The following is a 15462-nucleotide window of genomic DNA, read 5'->3' as shown; positions in this document are numbered from 1 at the left end:
GAACTTGTCAAAGACAATAAATATTTTCCTCCAATGCGGCCAGACATGTTTCATAGGCCAAATTGCCTTTCTTCAAGCTACAGGGCGAACAGTACAGCCCCTTGTGCACAAACTGCAAGCTACTACTTGTTGCAACTTTGTCAAACTGCTACACAAGGAAAAGCGGTGACGGTGATTTTTCCGTTCAAATCCTCCGAATTGTGTGTTGATTCATGAAGACACCTCGGAGGAGTACGAGTTGCTCATAACAGTATAAATCTAGTAACCTCGGTGCATGACTACTCATCTGGCAGTCGACATAACGCTCACATGTTAGCATCGACCTCAATTAAACATGAATTGGGGGCTAACAAAGATTCCGTGCAGGCCAGGGGGAGTAGTATTGCAAAGCAAAGTTCCCAGCATGACTCGCCCATCATAGCCAGTTGACACCATAACGAAGACGACGACATGGTCCACGAGAACGCTTGGCTGTGTCCTAAAACATCCGCTACGGTGAAAGATGTCTCTGTGTGCAGGGGCTACCCTAGCAACTCAAGACCCTCATCGGTAAGACCATATGGATCAACTGCCACATTGGATCCCCTCGTCTGACTTCTCCATCCATATCGAACTCAAGAATGAGGTTCCTCCAAATGGGCCGAGACGAGTTAGTCGGTCCAACGGTCCAAATCTAGCAAAATTGCTGGTGGTTTTGGAACCGGCAAAATCGCAGCATGAGTTAATTACCTTAGTTCCCCTCCGTACGGCAGTGGATCACCCCGCCTACATCGAATGGTGGCTACCCCGAGGTCGCACTCAGATTTTGTTGAACCTAGGTTATCAAGGATATCAGGACATCAGTGCATCATCGCGGGCTGCACAGCGCAAGCTGTGGCTAAAATCCTTTCATTCCCATTCATGCATGCATAATAAACTGCACAACACTTGTCATGAGACCATTGTTTATGCAACAAATCATGGATTACTGGTCCTGACTGGTCTACTCAGGTAATTACGGTCGATGATACGGAAGGAGGAGCATCATGAATGGTACACAATTTCACAAGCGACAGCTGATTGTTGTTTATGTCGTTTGCTGAGTTATGGCCACATTCCTCATCAACTTTGTTTCCTCCCGGAACGTTTCTGTTTACTCTCGCCGGGGTTATCTGATCTTCTCTTCCTAAAAGCTATCCTTGTTGTCTCTATATATCATTGTTGACATATGACTAACAGCACACCTAGTCCTTGTCAACTATGTACGTTTGAGAAATAGTTGAGATACATACACGTAAACTGACGTACAGAAAAGCACAGAAGCGACACATAACGGTCGATGGGGCCATGACAAGTTTCATCTTCCTTCCTTCCTTCCTTTTGTTTTTTGCTTTTTTTTTTCTCTTTTATTGCATTGGTCTATTCAACCTACCACGGCGTCTTATTGGCAATGTCGCCTACCTTAGGCCTTCAGTAATCGCATGCGTCTTGCTGAGAATGCCCAGCTGTGTTCAACTCATTAATATAAGTATCGATCACTATTTCCGGCGGACGAATAATAATATCGACTTGGACCTAGATGGAAGGCATGCGTTAACCTAACAGTCGCTTATTAGACCTAGAGATTGGTGGGTATGATCAAAGAAAGTTCGAGACTAGTATACTCTGGGGCATTGGACCTTATACGAGCATCTCAATCTCAACCAGTCGGCTCCTTATTTCAACGTTGGAGGCGATGCAGCCCAACTTAGATACAATTGGCGACCAAAAAGCAACTATATTCAGGGTCATTTCAATTGCGACCCAATGAGATCCACCTCGATGACAGGATGTGCATACAGAGTGATTATATATAGTATCGTTTTGGTCAACCTAGCACACGTCAACTTCGAACAAACAAACAAAGGATGGCTGTCAAGGGCCCTGATACGATACAATACCCTGAATTGGTCGGCCCAAGCGTCCTGTCAGACGGCCGCCAAACCCATCTTGAGCCGCCGTGGCCGTGGCTTACATACAGACCACGGGCCCTTTCCCCGGTTCGGTCTCTTGGTCGGCCATTTTTCTTCTTGAGCCGGGCTCTGTGCTCCGCGCGCCAATCTCGGATCATGGTGGTTGATGAATAATAATGCTATATATTATTATTATGTGCATACTCTATACAGCATACTATGGTAGTTAGTACTATACAATCACAAGAGGCTACGCTGCAATAATCTAGTCTAATTGTTGCGGCGGCCCTTGAGTTTTCTTGCCAACTGTTGGTATGTTGTGCATGTCGAAAATGTACATAAGATTTATTCATTCATAACCTGCTACCTACCTATGTACTGGCGCTTGCGTTTGCCTTGATCGGACGGTTATGTGGATCGCTCGCCTCAACTAGAATAGTCAGACTCTCATGCTGACCTTGCAAACCACTTCTCCGTGGTATGCTACTCTGCAGTGCAGCAATAATTATTGATTGATCAGATATAGGTAGGTTCAGGTGCCCCGCAGGCAAAGGAACAAGGGCAGCATCGCATCGACATGAGGTGCCGACCGGTAAGTGTTGGACTAATTAGTTTGTATACTGCTCCTCACGGAAACGAATCTTTCCGTTTTGCACAATTTCATTACTCGTTGCCTGTACATATCTTCCTGATTAAACGTACGTTAGTACGTTAGTACGTTTATCCCCCTGACAAAGTCTCCCTCCCCGAAACTAAACTAGACTAGACTGACTGTCATATCTGTGTCACTCTCTGCCGTGGCCCGAAAATGTCCTCTTGTGCTTTCTTTGAGATACCTTCCTGACTTTGCTCTCCTATACGCTATCGGTCCTGCGTCACACAGGGGAACCTCAATTTCTGGAAAATCGCGACAAGCTCTCTATTGGGCAGTCCGCTTACTCGTCGAGTTCCACACACGGATGCAACTATTGCCAGTGGCGGTTTGGCTTCACCGGTAGGCCGCGTGAAAACGAGGTCTTCCGCCTTACACAACGGCACCAGCTGCTGTATCTGGGCTTGTGCTACCGAAGCAAAATCTGACGACGAAGCGTGGAACGCAGTAGAATACCAAGGCGGTTTGGCTTGAATAGATATCTTGAAACCTGAGACGTACATATGCTGTGGTGTTTAGTTTTTGTGATACTGCCGATAGGTTCCCGACGATCATTGTTAACAAACCCAGCGTAACACTGTAGGGTAACCACGATAACCACGACAAGGGAATTGTGTGCTCATGGATTATGTTTATCACTATTGGATATGCGTGTCTACATGGAAATGTATTCCTTCTGGTAGGAACTATCTACATTGGTGCTGTTTGGACGCTGTCGACTCAAAAAGCAGCATTGCTAACGTGCTTTATGACTAGATTCTATTCCTCGTCTGACTGTGGCCAGTCATGGCCATGTTCTTGATCGTGGCTCCAAAGATGATAGTTACGGTTGAAATCCGTCAAGAATTGTAATCGAAACTATTGTATAAGCCTTACCTGTCCCATTTTGGCCGTCTAGATCACTGAGCGCAAGCATGCAGATATGGAGAGTACAAGCATGATAGAGAAGGCATATTTATCCAAAGCTATACATAGCCACCATCCCATAGCAATCCCATCTTTAAATGGTTACATCTCTAAGAAAGAACTCCTGTTGTTGGTTCAAGACCACTCCATGCAGTATGTATCATCAGCCATAAATCCTGTACACCTTTTATACTATGTCCTCCGGAATACTTTGTTCAAAAGACCTCCTCCGCGGCCCCGTCGGGATATCTCCTCGGGAGAGGCCATTGCCCGAATATTTTTGCCCTTATTCGTGGTTTGTGGGCTTCCATCTGGAATTGTTTCGTCTCCTCGACTAACCTCGACATACTCGTCTGATTCCCTGTTAACGTTTGGTTGCTCACGATAACACTCAGCCGCTAACTTGGAATGTTCTGGTTCATAGACAGCGGCTGGCGCTTGCGGAATATGAGCATCTCGAATCTTTGTTAAACCACGATCCAGATACTCCACCATTTGAGCTTTAGTGACAAAGCTTTCGTTGTCGGATTTCTCAACGCCGTGGACGTCCTGTACTTTCTTGAATAGCGCAGGGAAGTGGTTCTGGAACTCGGTCTCCAGTACCTTCTCTTTTTTTGCCAGTGCCGTCGTTCGTTCTTCGTCGTATCCAGGGGAGGAACTGAGATATGGCACATGTTCCTCCTTTTCTAGTCGAGCGAATAGCTCGGCAAACTCCCCCTCATTACCCGACATGCCCTTGCTAGCAACCGTCAAATTGGGCAGAGCTCTTTCAGAGTCTCCGTCCTGCGCGCGGTGGATGTGCTTGCTGAAAGAGTCACTGAATTCTCGGTAATGACCTTTCAGGACGAAGCAGCGTCCGCGCCAGCCACAAGTAGAGAGTTTCTCGAGCAAGATCTCCGCAGAGGGGCATTCCCATGGGTGGTCAAGGCCACGTGAGTAGAAGACAATACAAATGGCCTGCTGCCATCGCGAAAACGTTCTCCTGCTTTGTGCGTCGGCAAATACACGCTCGACCATATCTAGAGATGCAGGGCGCAAGAAGGATTGAGGGGCACGAAAGTGTATCGCACCCTTGATGTGTGATTTTTGGAATTCCGTTGAAGATCGAAGATCAAGTATGATACTTTGCCCTGGCAATGATATGTCTAAAAGTTCACCAAGGTTTGATGGTAAGATCATGCGTGGTCCTTCATGGGCATGAACTTTGGAACCTTCGACTTGGAGAGATGCAAAACGTTGAGCAAACGCATCCCTCTCTCTTCGATGATGAAACCAGACCTCTACATGCCAAGGCTCTACTCCCAAATTCGATGCAAAGAATGCCTTCTGACCATCATTTGGTAATGGCTCAGTTTGATAATACTCTTCGAGGCGTTTTTCAACATGAGGAGAAAACTTCTTGGGTTCTGGAACATCAACTCCGAAAGTTGTGCGCCGTAGAGCTTGCTGTTGGTTCATAATCATCTGCCGTGCTAGATTTCTTTCGCCCCCTAGAGATGATGACGATTGTTGTCTTTGTAATGTGGCAAGTGATGTTGCTGAGAGCATGGGCCTCATGGGTCTTTGTGATAAGCTCTGGGAAGGCGACAGAGGTTGTGCCAGCATGTGAAGGGGCGAGACTTGCTGACTAGGTGAAAGATGAGTTCTCGTTACGGAACCGCCTTGCCTGCCATACGTGGGATCCCAAAATGCCCCAAGCTGACCAATCCGTCCCGTTATCTCTGTAGGCGCAAACGTCGTGCCAGAAACATCGGACACGAAAGATGCACTGTCATTTTCGGTAGCATAGCGGCTTGTAGGAACCAAGGTTGGCACTGATTGGTTTCGGGGTTTTTGAGCCATAAGGTTGTTGGAACGGATGAAGGCGATGAAAGATGTCGCATGATCTTCTGGGAGTAGATCCCATATAGAAACCGGCATGGAAACAAGAAGCATTGTTGAATGACTCTTGAAAACGCCCTGTACCTTGACGTATTTGGCCATGGCAGGAAAGGCCCCCAGCCATTGTTCCCATGCGTTAATGTCAAGCCTCTGGTCGTCTTCTAATGCCAAAGAAATCATGACGTGAGGAGTATCTTCATTGGGTTCGGTGAACATGTAGTCATTTCGTGAAGCAGGTGCAGAATCAGCTGCCCGGCCTGTTTCATGGACCATCTCAGGTATTGGTGTCAACTCGGGGGACGGTAGATTGTCGCCACGAGACATGCGGGACATTTCGATACTAGGCGCTTTGTGATTGGAAGTCATCATGAAGTGCACAGGGGTGGAGCGAGCCTCAAAATATTTGCCGTTGATGGTGATGGGTCGCGGGTGTTTCAATCGAGCGAGGACTTCAGCATGGAGCATGGCAGCAGAGAAGGCACGAACCCTCCACTCCTGAAGTACTTCAATAAGAGCATTAGTGAAGGAGTAACGTCCGGGGTCCGGAGCGATAGCATCCCAACTCGAGGCTGAGATGGTCTCAGTAATGCTGGCACCGCTGGGGAAGGTTGCACTTGCGGCTCCGGCGCAGCAATCTAGTAGAATGAGAACATCAGAAAGTGACCGCTCGAGGAGAGTCTGGATCGCAGACCATCTACATGAAAGTTAGAAATGAACGTTGCGTAGGTATACTCGGAATGTCTTACTGAAGCCACGGAGAGTTCGCTTCACGAGTTCTAAGAATTGTCAGGAACTTCTTTGTACGTGTCAGTAGCTAATGACTTACGCGCACCAGGTGCTTTGTCTAGATTCGTCGATCCTGGCGTGTCCGCCGTAGTATACAACAAACAAGGTGTCTTTAGATTCATGATCTTTGATAAGTTGACCAATGCGCATCATCAACTCGAGATGAGAGTTTTCGGAAGGGATGGCAAATACGTCAGTATTAAAGCCATAATCCTCGCTCAGACACTTTTCGAGATCCTCTAGCTCGGGTATCACGAAGAGATCATCTGAATTCCAGTGTAGCAGCAACACTTGGACGTTGCTGTACCTGGCCGAGGACTTTCCGCGGTTAGGAAACGCACGAGCGGCGGACTAAGTACGAGTGAGTGAGTTTGAATGCTGGTTTCATGACGAACAAGGTAGACTAACATCTTCAAGCCTTTGGGCAAATTGACCAATATGTTTCACATGGAAACTGGTACGGCTTGTGTCATGTGTTGCAGATCTGGCATAGTGATCCCCTCCACCAGATGCAGCCTGAGAGTTCTTGTGTAAGTCGCGTGTAGGCTTAAGTTCCGACTGAAATCAATGTTTAAACACACCATAAGAGGACCAGTGCCTCTCGAACCTGGACCTTCGACAGGTCTCCGAGAACGAATGGTAACATATGGTTGGTGGTCGGCCATGGTGTCGAATGTACGACTCGCTTGCGTATGACAGATTTAATGCGTCAATCCCGTGACATCACGTATCACGATATAGAAATTATTGGTTCAATTATAAATGAGCATTCTCGTAGTCGTCGCGTCGTATTAACTGAAGTGTCGCAGGAAATATCTTGATCGTGGGTCTTGCCTCACAAAGGCATAGTAATATGTAAGTATGTAGAAGGAAGAAGTCCCAGACTCTGTCGCGTTGTCATCTCGACGGTGACAGATTATGAAACAGATGGGAAGTAACAACCTAAATTGACGGGATAGGCCAGCGACTTTCTTCAATTCGTGACCGAGATAGTGTCGAGTGGGCAGGCGCAAGGCATAGGGCATCTCATTAATGGCAGTTGAGATGGATCAAACTAAGCTTCGGTCCCCAAATGGGTTTAGCGCGCAACGACAGGGGTATCAGGCCATCGGATAACCCCCAGCCAGTGTCTGACTCCCCTACAGTGCACGTGTAGGTTACTCCAGGAGCTCTGACCAACCAGCAAAGCCAACATCACCTCCCATCACCGTCTGTCACCCAAAACGTCTACCGAGCTCAACACCAAAAAACAACCAGATACTAGGGCAGAAAGGCCTTGTACCATTTAACTGTTCATCAATTACCTAGACTGTACGTCACAGATCAAAAGGGAGATCTAAGCCTAGTCAAGGTTTTCTCTGATAGGCCAGTTGACACGCGACAACTTGTCCAATAGCTCTCTATCATACCTAGTTAGCTATCTGTCTTGAACTGTATCCCAACACATCCCGACATCATGCGTGAGCGCGTAACCTTTATCCACAACGACTATACTCTTGATCCTGAGGCTTTGGATAACCAAGATGCTGGATTATTAGGGCCTCAGATCGAGACAGTTCGTCAGGACAAGCTCACTATTCCTTTCAGTGAGCTGCCTGCTGAGCTCACCGACATACTCCAAGAATATGAAGCCCTTCATATCAGATGGGCCAGTCCTGTCAAGTCGGATACAATGGAACCTTTCACCTCTCGTATCTCGCCGGGACTCCACGTTTATGCTACTCCAGTCTCACCAAACTCTTGCAACCCGTATGTCGTCCTTACCTGAGACTCCCAAGCTATATACTGATTGCTGTGATAGAACAAAACTTTGTAGTTGGCTTCAGAGATTCGGCCCACTAGACTGTTCCAAGCCAGAGGTAAGCTCTTTCATCCAATTTGCTTGACAACTGCTTATTAGCGGCAGGCCTTCACCGAATTTCAGCAAAGCACCTCCGCTTCTCCTAGTTTCTCATTCTACCAAGCACTCGAGGACTTGCATTCTTTCATAACCACTAGCTCCCAAGAATTCTGTCCTGAGCTCGATTCGGTCTGCAACGCTCGGCTACGTAGCTTGTTGACGGCTGCTGGCTTGGACTTGTCTTTTGACAAGACTACCAATGCTCTTGTCACCTCGGCACTATGGCCTCTTCGACCCCAAACTGTCGCAGTTCCTGCATCTACCGCGAGGAGGGTGGAGGTTGGCATTTTCGTTAATGATCGATCGCAGCCGAACATGAAGGAGAATGAGCTTGGAGTTGCTGGCGTGTTGTCTGTGCTTGGTGACCAGAAAAAGCCTTCACCAACCATTTTCACTTTTCCTGCTCGACATCGTCGAGATGGATTGGTTTTCAATTCCAAGTTTCTCACACCTACAGGACTTCACCCAACTTTACAACTTAGCTTCAACTCTAACAAGCTTCCGAGCACCGATGGCGAGTGTACACCATACGCGTTCTTGACACTGCCTAAGACAATTTTTGCGGACCGGTATCAACTAGGAGATGACTTGTTCCTGGCGTCCAAGAACCTCACCACTTTACGATACACAACTCTTCCTGTTGATCTTGAAGCTCCAGCATATACTACCGAGACTTGGGGCTCCAGCATTCTTCTTGGTCTCTCGCCACCCGATCCTAGCACAGAGCAGCCATGGAGCGTTGAAATCCCGCTACACCTTCGATACCTCAAGCCTTCATCGAGTGGCCAAGTCGAGATTGAGATTCCTTATCCCGCAGTCTTCTGGGCATGCTCCTCAGAAGAAGAGACCTTAGAAAACCCATTCGACAGGTTGCATGTGGGATATGATGATTTGTTCCCTCGTAACACCGTCTTTTGGCATGCCAACCCTCAACCGGAAGGTGGCAGCAGACTCATGAACAGAGTCACAGTACCTGTGCTTGATGATGAAGGGGTAGGTTCAATCAGGTCAGGCACGGCTATCGCTGTTGCAATTGGTTTTGCTTGGGTTATGTGGAAGTTGGTCAGCGTCATGCTGAAGTCTGATAAAGCACCAACCAAAGTTACGAAGGAGACTGCACAAAAGAATTCTCACTCAAAGTAACAAGAGGCTCAGTGGAATTAAGGTATTTAGGATAGCAGAGTAGTCATAAAACTAATACTGAACAACTTTGATACATAATCATTTCCTGCTTGCCTTTTCCCTCTCTTGCTCTGAGCTTCAGAAGCAGTTGATTTATAGTTTATTGACATGAGGTAGGCGCATCGTCTAAATATTCCGTGGCGCACGTGACGTCAGACTACATTAAGACGTCTGAGAACTGACGGGGACAACCACCATAGCTTCTGACTTATCAATATCCTAATAAAATACAAGTTTATAACACATTAATATCTCGTATTCAACCCATTTTATTATCACACTTGATATTCGTAACTGCACTCCGAATGTCCATGAATGGCCTGTTCAGAGGTATAACTCAACTCAATGGCTCGAACACCATCCTCCGAGGAGTCACCCGCGTCAACGTCTGGTCCAGGACCATCACAAGGGCCAGATTCGCCACAGAGTAAAATTAGACGAAACGTGGCTTGTATAAGTTGCCGTGATTCAAAAGTGAGTTATTTCGATTAAGTTGGGCCGAGTATAGTTTAACCTCGAGTCTGTAATAGGTTCGTTGTAAGGCAAGCCCTGTGGCAGGACACCCATGTCAACGATGCGCCAAGCTTCAAATGTCCTGTGTGTACGATAGGTCACACAAGAGAGTTACGAGACGAAGGTAACCGAACCACTTCAGACAAACTAGTATTTCTAGCGTTGTCCTACAAAAGCCTTAGCTCAAAGGTTTGCCAATATTGACTTTGCACAGCAAACTTGAACTCCTGGAACAGGAACTCAAATCCATTAAAGAAGCTGTCCATCCCAAGAGCAACGTAGAACCGGTACCCGTTTCTCAAAGCCACACTGCCGTATTTACTACGGCAACGCCATCGGCCAACAATACCATTTATCCGCTGTCAAATCATCTACAAAGCCCTCAACAGTCCGAGTTGTTTACACCAGCGGCACCGTTACTACACAAGACGGAACCAACAAAATCTCGTGTAATAAATGGGCAGGTGGTGCCTGGCCAGGATATTGACTGGTATTTCGAGAAGTGAGACCCCCAAGTTTCACACCCAAGTTTCACACCCAAGTTTCACACATTGGCAACCGAACTCTGACAACTCTAGATACATACAATGTTTTCATCCATATCTACCTATCTTGAGAAAGAAAGACCCGGACCAATGCTTCGAAGCGTCGCCAACTCTATTTTGGACAGTCATATTCACTGCCTGCCGTAGATACGCAAAGAGTGGACAAATCGTTACTTCATTACTCGATACTCTTAACCGCGATGTCTGGGGCTTACTTCGAGCTGTCGCATTAGACATTGAAACGATCCATGTCCTATTAATTATTTGCAGTTGGCCATTTCCGACCATTAGGTTTGTCACGGATCCATCGCCGACATTCGTTAGCAGCGCTCTCAACGCGTGTATGCTCCTAGGACTACATACTGGCCGAGGATCCCATCCTAGCTTCTTAATCGGAGGACGCCAACACATGACGTGTACAGACTATGAGGCGTCAATTACTTGGATGTTCTGTTGTATCCTGGCGCAGAGGTTTGTTGAAGTCTTGAAGCACAACGAAAGTTATTAACAACCTGGATAGGGCATCAGTAGGCAACGGGCATCCGCCACCATTCCTACAGCACAACGACACTCGATGCAAGAATATCGTCAAAGACACTCTTGCGCCCGAACTTATGACTCTGTTCGAGCTCCAGAAGTTCTCAAACCGACTACATACAGCTATGACAGCGCAGATATTGTCAAATGACGGGGTTCCTGAAACAGTCGTCAAGACGTGGGAAGATGAGTTTGAGCTTCTAAGACCACTTGTCATCCATGTTGATACAGGTACCAATAAATGAATTATGCGCAACAAGATGAAAGAGACTTACAATTCGGATTTAGACTGCTCTCGACTTATAATCCTCATCGCTCAGCTCGAAGTGCAGGCCTACTACTACCTCTCACTTCCCGACCAACGTCCCAACTTCACCATCAATACTCTCCGTGCCTACAACACCTCACAAAATCTCGTAAACACAGCCCTCACTCTTGAGTCAACATCCAGACTCTTGACTCACAACACCCACTGGATCTACCGCGCTGTTATGGATGCCTGCTGCATTCTTATGTCCACACTACACTCCAAAGCTAGCCCCCCGCATATTTCAGCTTCAGACGCCGATGCAGTCGTGGCACAGATCCTGATAGTGCTTCGAACCTGCTCAGTGCGCGATAATGATCTTCCAGTGCGTGGATCTGTTGTCCTTGAGACTTTCTGGTCGGTGAGACACATACTGCCCAGGTGGGATGTGCCCGTTGGTGCATGGCCTGATCGCATTGGAGCTGCAACATCGTACTGGTGTCTCGCACAGTTCAAACAGGCCTTACAAGAAGTAAAAAACAGCACAGATGGTGCGCAGAAAGGCATTGACGTTTACGGTAAGTTGGACCAGCTTTGAGTGCGTTCATTTTGACTCACGTGTTACTAGAAGCTAATCTTTCGAACGCCAACAAAAGTAATGGTGAGGGTATCGTCACAAATCCAGACATCAACAATGGTCAGGATCAGACTATAGACAACTCTATTGATCCACTTCAAGGAGTCGACTGGTCCATGATCATTGACGATTTTGGGTGGATCGGAGAGGGCCCTGTCTTCCTAGGCCCAGCATAAACATTTCAAGACTCAGGCGCAATCTTATCCTTGAGTGTCACAATAGATAAAATAATATCCCGAAACCAACGTAGCCAGCAGCCAGAAGAGATCAGACATGGCTGCGGATTGGGTGGTTTCCGAGAGGTAAATCAAGGGTTGTTATATATCACATATTAGAAACGACATATTAATTCAACTTTTGTTCTCATTGTATAAACACCTAATTAAGTACATGAATTTTGAGCGCAAACATTAGCATAATTACCCCAACTCCGTCATGAACTCATCAAACTCGTTCAGAAAACAACCATAAATCCTGCACAACACTGTTTAAGAAGACATCTCACAATCCTTGTCTCTTGTTCAATCGTAGATGTCTTGATCCATATCGTCCACCAACTCGTCAACTGCATCCTCCTCATCCATCATATCGTCATCTTCGCCCATCTCACTATCGGGGTGATTGGAAAGAACAACAATCTTGCCATCAATGAGTTCAACGCGTGCGTACTCTCCGTCACGGATGTTGTTGCGTAGGATGAGAATGGCGAGGCGGTTAAGAACCTCCTTCTCAATGAGACGAGAGAGAGGTCTGGCACCATAAGCCGGCGAGTAACCACTGTTTCCAAGGTAATCCTTCGCTTCCTCTGAAACATCGATTTTGACTTTCCGACCATTGTCTTCGAGCCGTTTCTGAATTTCCGACAGGCGAATGTCGACGATCTTGCGGATCTCCCTGCGTGTCAGACGGTTGAAGATAACGACTGAGTTGATACGGTTGAGGAACTCAGGCAGGAAGTAGTTGCGAAGGGCAGTCATAACCAACTCTCGAGTACCAGAGTCAACGCGTCCCTCCTTGACACCTGGTCGGACAAGGTATTCTGCACCCAAGTTAGAGGTCATAACAACAATGCAGTTCTTGGCGTCAACGACTCTGCCTTGACCATCGGTGATGCGACCATCGTCCATAAGTTGAAGGAGCACGGTGAGGACCTCCTTGGCTGCCTTCTCAACCTCATCAAACAGCAAGATTGAAAATGGCTTTCGGCGAAGAGCCTCGGTGAGTTGACCACCGGCGTCGTGGCCGACATATCCAGGTGGCGCACCAATCATGCGGCTTAGTGCATGTCGCTCCTGGTATTCGGACATATCGAACCGGATCATAGCCTTGGCATCATCAAACAGGAATTCCGCCAAGGCCTTGGTGAGAAGGGTCTTTCCGGTACCTGAGGGACCACAGAACAAGAAGCTGGGTGGCTGGTTTGGGTTGGCAAGACCAGAACGCTGGAGTCGGATAGCATTGGCGACAGACCCAACAGCTTCCTTCTGGCCAACGACGACCTTGCCGAGCACCCTTTCCATGTGGATCAGCTTCTCCTTCTCAGAAGTGCGCAAACGGGTGACAGGAATGCCAGTCCATCGGGCCACAATCTCGTTGATGTTGTCTGCGGTAACAATATCGGTGACCATGGCACCGCCGGCATCAGTCGTGGCGTTGGCATTCAGGGCGGCATCTGCAGCAGCCTTGCGAGCCTCGAGTTCTTTGATGACAGCCTCTTGTTCGGGGATGGCACCATACTTGAGATCGGCAGCCTTGGCGTGCTCAGAATTGTTCATTGCATCTTCAAGTCGCTTCTCGAGATCATCAAGCTTCAGCTTGGCTTGGTGGATTTCCTCGCTGCGCTTGATCTCGGACTGGTACTTTTCGCGAAGGGGCTGCAGCTCCTCTTCAACATTCTTGGCATCCTTGCGGGCTTGTGCAAGACGAGTCTGGGATGCCTCGTCCCTTTCCTTCTCAAGAGCTGCGATCTCGATCATAAGCTGCCTAAGTTTGCGCTCGAGAGAGTCAATGATTTCAGGCTGAGATTCTCGAGCAACGCGGACAGCGGCGGCAGCCTCATCAACAAGGTCGATAGCAGAGTCAGGTAGTCGTCGAGATGTGAGGTAGCGGGCAGCCAAGTTAGCAGAAGCTACCAGAGCGCTGTCAAGAATGGTAACACGGTGGTGTCGGTCATATCGCTCCTTGAGACCTCGAAGAATGGAAACTGTCTCGGAAATGCTAGGTTCCTTGACGATGACCTGCTGGAATCGACGTTCGAAAGCAGCATCCTTCTCAACGTACTTGCGGTATTCTGCGAGGGTAGTGGCACCGATACAGTGCAGTTGGCCACGGGCAAGCATGGGCTTCAGAAGGTTGGCGGCGTCCATACCGCCCTCACCAGACGAACCAGCGCCCATGAGTAGATGAATTTCATCGACGAACAAGATGATAACATCCTTAGATTCGGTGATCTCCTTCAGAACACCCTTCATTCGTTCCTCGAATTCTCCTCGGTACTTGCTGCCAGCAACAAGTGCACCCACATCAAGTGAGAGCAACTTGCATGACTTCAAGTTGTCGGGTACATCTCGGTTGACAACTCGCTGAGCAAGTCCTTCGATGACGGTGGTCTTTCCCACACCAGGTTCACCGATGAGGACAGGGTTGTTCTTGGTTCGTCGGGATAAGATTCGGACGACCCGACGGATCTCTTCTTCTCGACCGATGACAGGGTCAATCTTTTTCTCCCTTGCCATTTCGGTCATGTCGATAGTGAACTTGGCCAGGTTTTCATTTTCCTCCTCAGTGTCAGCGGTCTTGCTGTCGACTCGCTTGGTTCCCCGGATGGCTTGCACTGCCTCTTGGATCAGCTTAGCCTTGGGGACGTTGGCTTCCTTCAGAGGTCCTTGAATGGTTGATTCCTCAGAAAGGGCGGTAATAAGGTGATCTACGCCAATGTAGGTATCCTTCTGCACCTTTTGCAAGTCCATGGCCTTTCTTAGCACATTGTGGAATTGGGGTGCCAGGGAAACATGCTCGGGTGGAGGATCTTGGCTAGGAAGTCGAACGAGTGTTTTCTTGAGAGCTCGATCGAAGAGTTGAGGGTCGCCGTGTGCTCGCTCAACCACTTGTCGGAAGAGTGTGCTGGTAGGCGGAGGACCATTCTGCTGGTCCTTTGAAGGGTCTGCGGGGGGGTCGAGCAAAGAGACGGCGAGATGAACTGGGACAAGTTGAGAATGGCCGTATTGCTCAGCCAAGGCCATGGCATCTTCCACGGCCTTTTGGGCACGGTCTGTAAAGTCCATACGACTATTCATGATGGCGGTGTTGAATAGTTTGTACAATCAAAGTCGAAATTGGACTCGGACAAGAATAAAGAAGCGTAAATATGTAGTCGTGTAGTTGTAAGCCCAATAAGAGGGGGCTGTTGTCAGGTAGATTAGGTAGTGGTGTATTGTTTGCTGTAGTGGGGTATCTTGATTACTGCAGAAGAAGAAACAAGTTGAGCAGCTCGAGGATCAAGAGGTGAATTTATTTACAAATCAAGTGGATCTCGTACAAGAATCAGGCTATTCTCTAGAAGCCTCCAGCGGAGCACATCGCCCGACGTGAAGTATCTCGATCTTGATGGTAGGTTATGGCAAGATCAAGTAGTTTCAAGACAAGCACTTGGAAGTTTCCAGCCTAACCTGCCAGCTTCTGGGAGCTTCCCGTTTCTTCTACGTCACAACAGTCAAGTTCAGCGGTCGTTAGTGGGGTCATCCGT

At 47.9% G+C, this 15462-nt stretch overlaps 4 protein-coding genes across 4 annotated transcripts; 2 read left to right on the top strand and 2 right to left on the bottom strand.

The window, feature by feature from the left end:
• Positions 1-3520: 3520 nt before the first annotated feature.
• EDB82DRAFT_512818 (uncharacterized protein) lies at positions 3521-7156 on the bottom strand. Its single transcript, XM_025737532.2, has 5 exons — positions 6738-7156; positions 6565-6672; positions 6197-6507; positions 6117-6146; positions 3521-6064 (listed from the first exon to the last, which is right to left on the bottom strand). Exons 1-5 carry the CDS (start codon positions 6819-6821, stop codon positions 3682-3684), a joined length of 2916 nt encoding a protein of 971 aa, XP_025592383.1. The 5' UTR covers positions 6822-7156; the 3' UTR covers positions 3521-3681.
• A 213-nt stretch (positions 7157-7369) lies between these two features.
• Positions 7370-9440, top strand: EDB82DRAFT_579179 (protein PBN1). The gene is made up of 3 exons (XM_025737530.2): positions 7370-7905; positions 7958-8015; positions 8063-9440. The coding sequence occupies exons 1-3, from the start codon at positions 7613-7615 to the stop codon at positions 9197-9199; spliced, it is 1488 nt and encodes a 495-aa protein (XP_025592382.1). The 5' UTR covers positions 7370-7612; the 3' UTR covers positions 9200-9440.
• A 10-nt stretch (positions 9441-9450) lies between these two features.
• Positions 9451-12075, top strand: EDB82DRAFT_512813 (uncharacterized protein). Its single transcript, XM_025737529.2, has 7 exons — positions 9451-9712; positions 9769-9875; positions 9966-10253; positions 10330-10767; positions 10817-11064; positions 11122-11658; positions 11709-12075. The coding sequence occupies exons 1-7, from the start codon at positions 9584-9586 to the stop codon at positions 11891-11893; spliced, it is 1932 nt and encodes a 643-aa protein (XP_025592381.2). The 5' UTR covers positions 9451-9583; the 3' UTR covers positions 11894-12075.
• A 163-nt stretch (positions 12076-12238) lies between these two features.
• On the bottom strand, positions 12239-15013 carry EDB82DRAFT_529216 (P-loop containing nucleoside triphosphate hydrolase protein; the record flags this gene model as incomplete). The annotated part of the gene is made up of 1 exon (XM_025737528.1): positions 12239-15013. One exon carries the CDS (start codon positions 15011-15013, stop codon positions 12239-12241), a length of 2775 nt encoding a protein of 924 aa, XP_025592380.1.
• Between the last annotated feature and the right edge of the window lie 449 nt (positions 15014-15462).

This window comes from Fusarium venenatum (genome assembly GCF_020744135.1).
Source record: "Fusarium venenatum strain MPI-CAGE-CH-0201 chromosome Unknown EDB82scaffold_4, whole genome shotgun sequence".
In the NCBI taxonomy this organism is placed as follows: domain Eukaryota; kingdom Fungi; phylum Ascomycota; class Sordariomycetes; order Hypocreales; family Nectriaceae; genus Fusarium; species Fusarium venenatum.
The sequence above is the reverse complement of the archived record's forward strand: the minus strand, read 5'-3'. Positions and strand labels throughout refer to the sequence as shown.

Coding starts and splice junctions, on each gene's coding strand:
- EDB82DRAFT_512818 (XM_025737532.2), bottom strand. CDS start 6,821: ATGGCCGACCACCAACCATATGTTACCATTCGTTCTCGGAGACCTGTC. Junction 6,147..6,196: donor AGACAAAGCACCTGGTGCGC/GTAAGTCATTAG, acceptor GACAATTCTTAG/AACTCGTGAAGCGAACTCTC. Junction 6,065..6,116: donor GCGAACTCTCCGTGGCTTCA/GTAAGACATTCC, acceptor ACTTTCATGTAG/ATGGTCTGCGATCCAGACTC.
- EDB82DRAFT_512813 (XM_025737529.2), top strand. CDS start 9,584: ATGGCTCGAACACCATCCTCCGAGGAGTCACCCGCGTCAACGTCTGGT. Junction 9,713..9,768: donor TAAGTTGCCGTGATTCAAAA/GTGAGTTATTTC, acceptor AGTCTGTAATAG/GTTCGTTGTAAGGCAAGCCC. Junction 11,659..11,708: donor GAAAGGCATTGACGTTTACG/GTAAGTTGGACC, acceptor ACGTGTTACTAG/AAGCTAATCTTTCGAACGCC.
- EDB82DRAFT_579179 (XM_025737530.2), top strand. CDS start 7,613: ATGCGTGAGCGCGTAACCTTTATCCACAACGACTATACTCTTGATCCT. Junction 7,906..7,957: donor TCACCAAACTCTTGCAACCC/GTATGTCGTCCT, acceptor TTGCTGTGATAG/AACAAAACTTTGTAGTTGGC. Junction 8,016..8,062: donor TAGACTGTTCCAAGCCAGAG/GTAAGCTCTTTC, acceptor TATTAGCGGCAG/GCCTTCACCGAATTTCAGCA.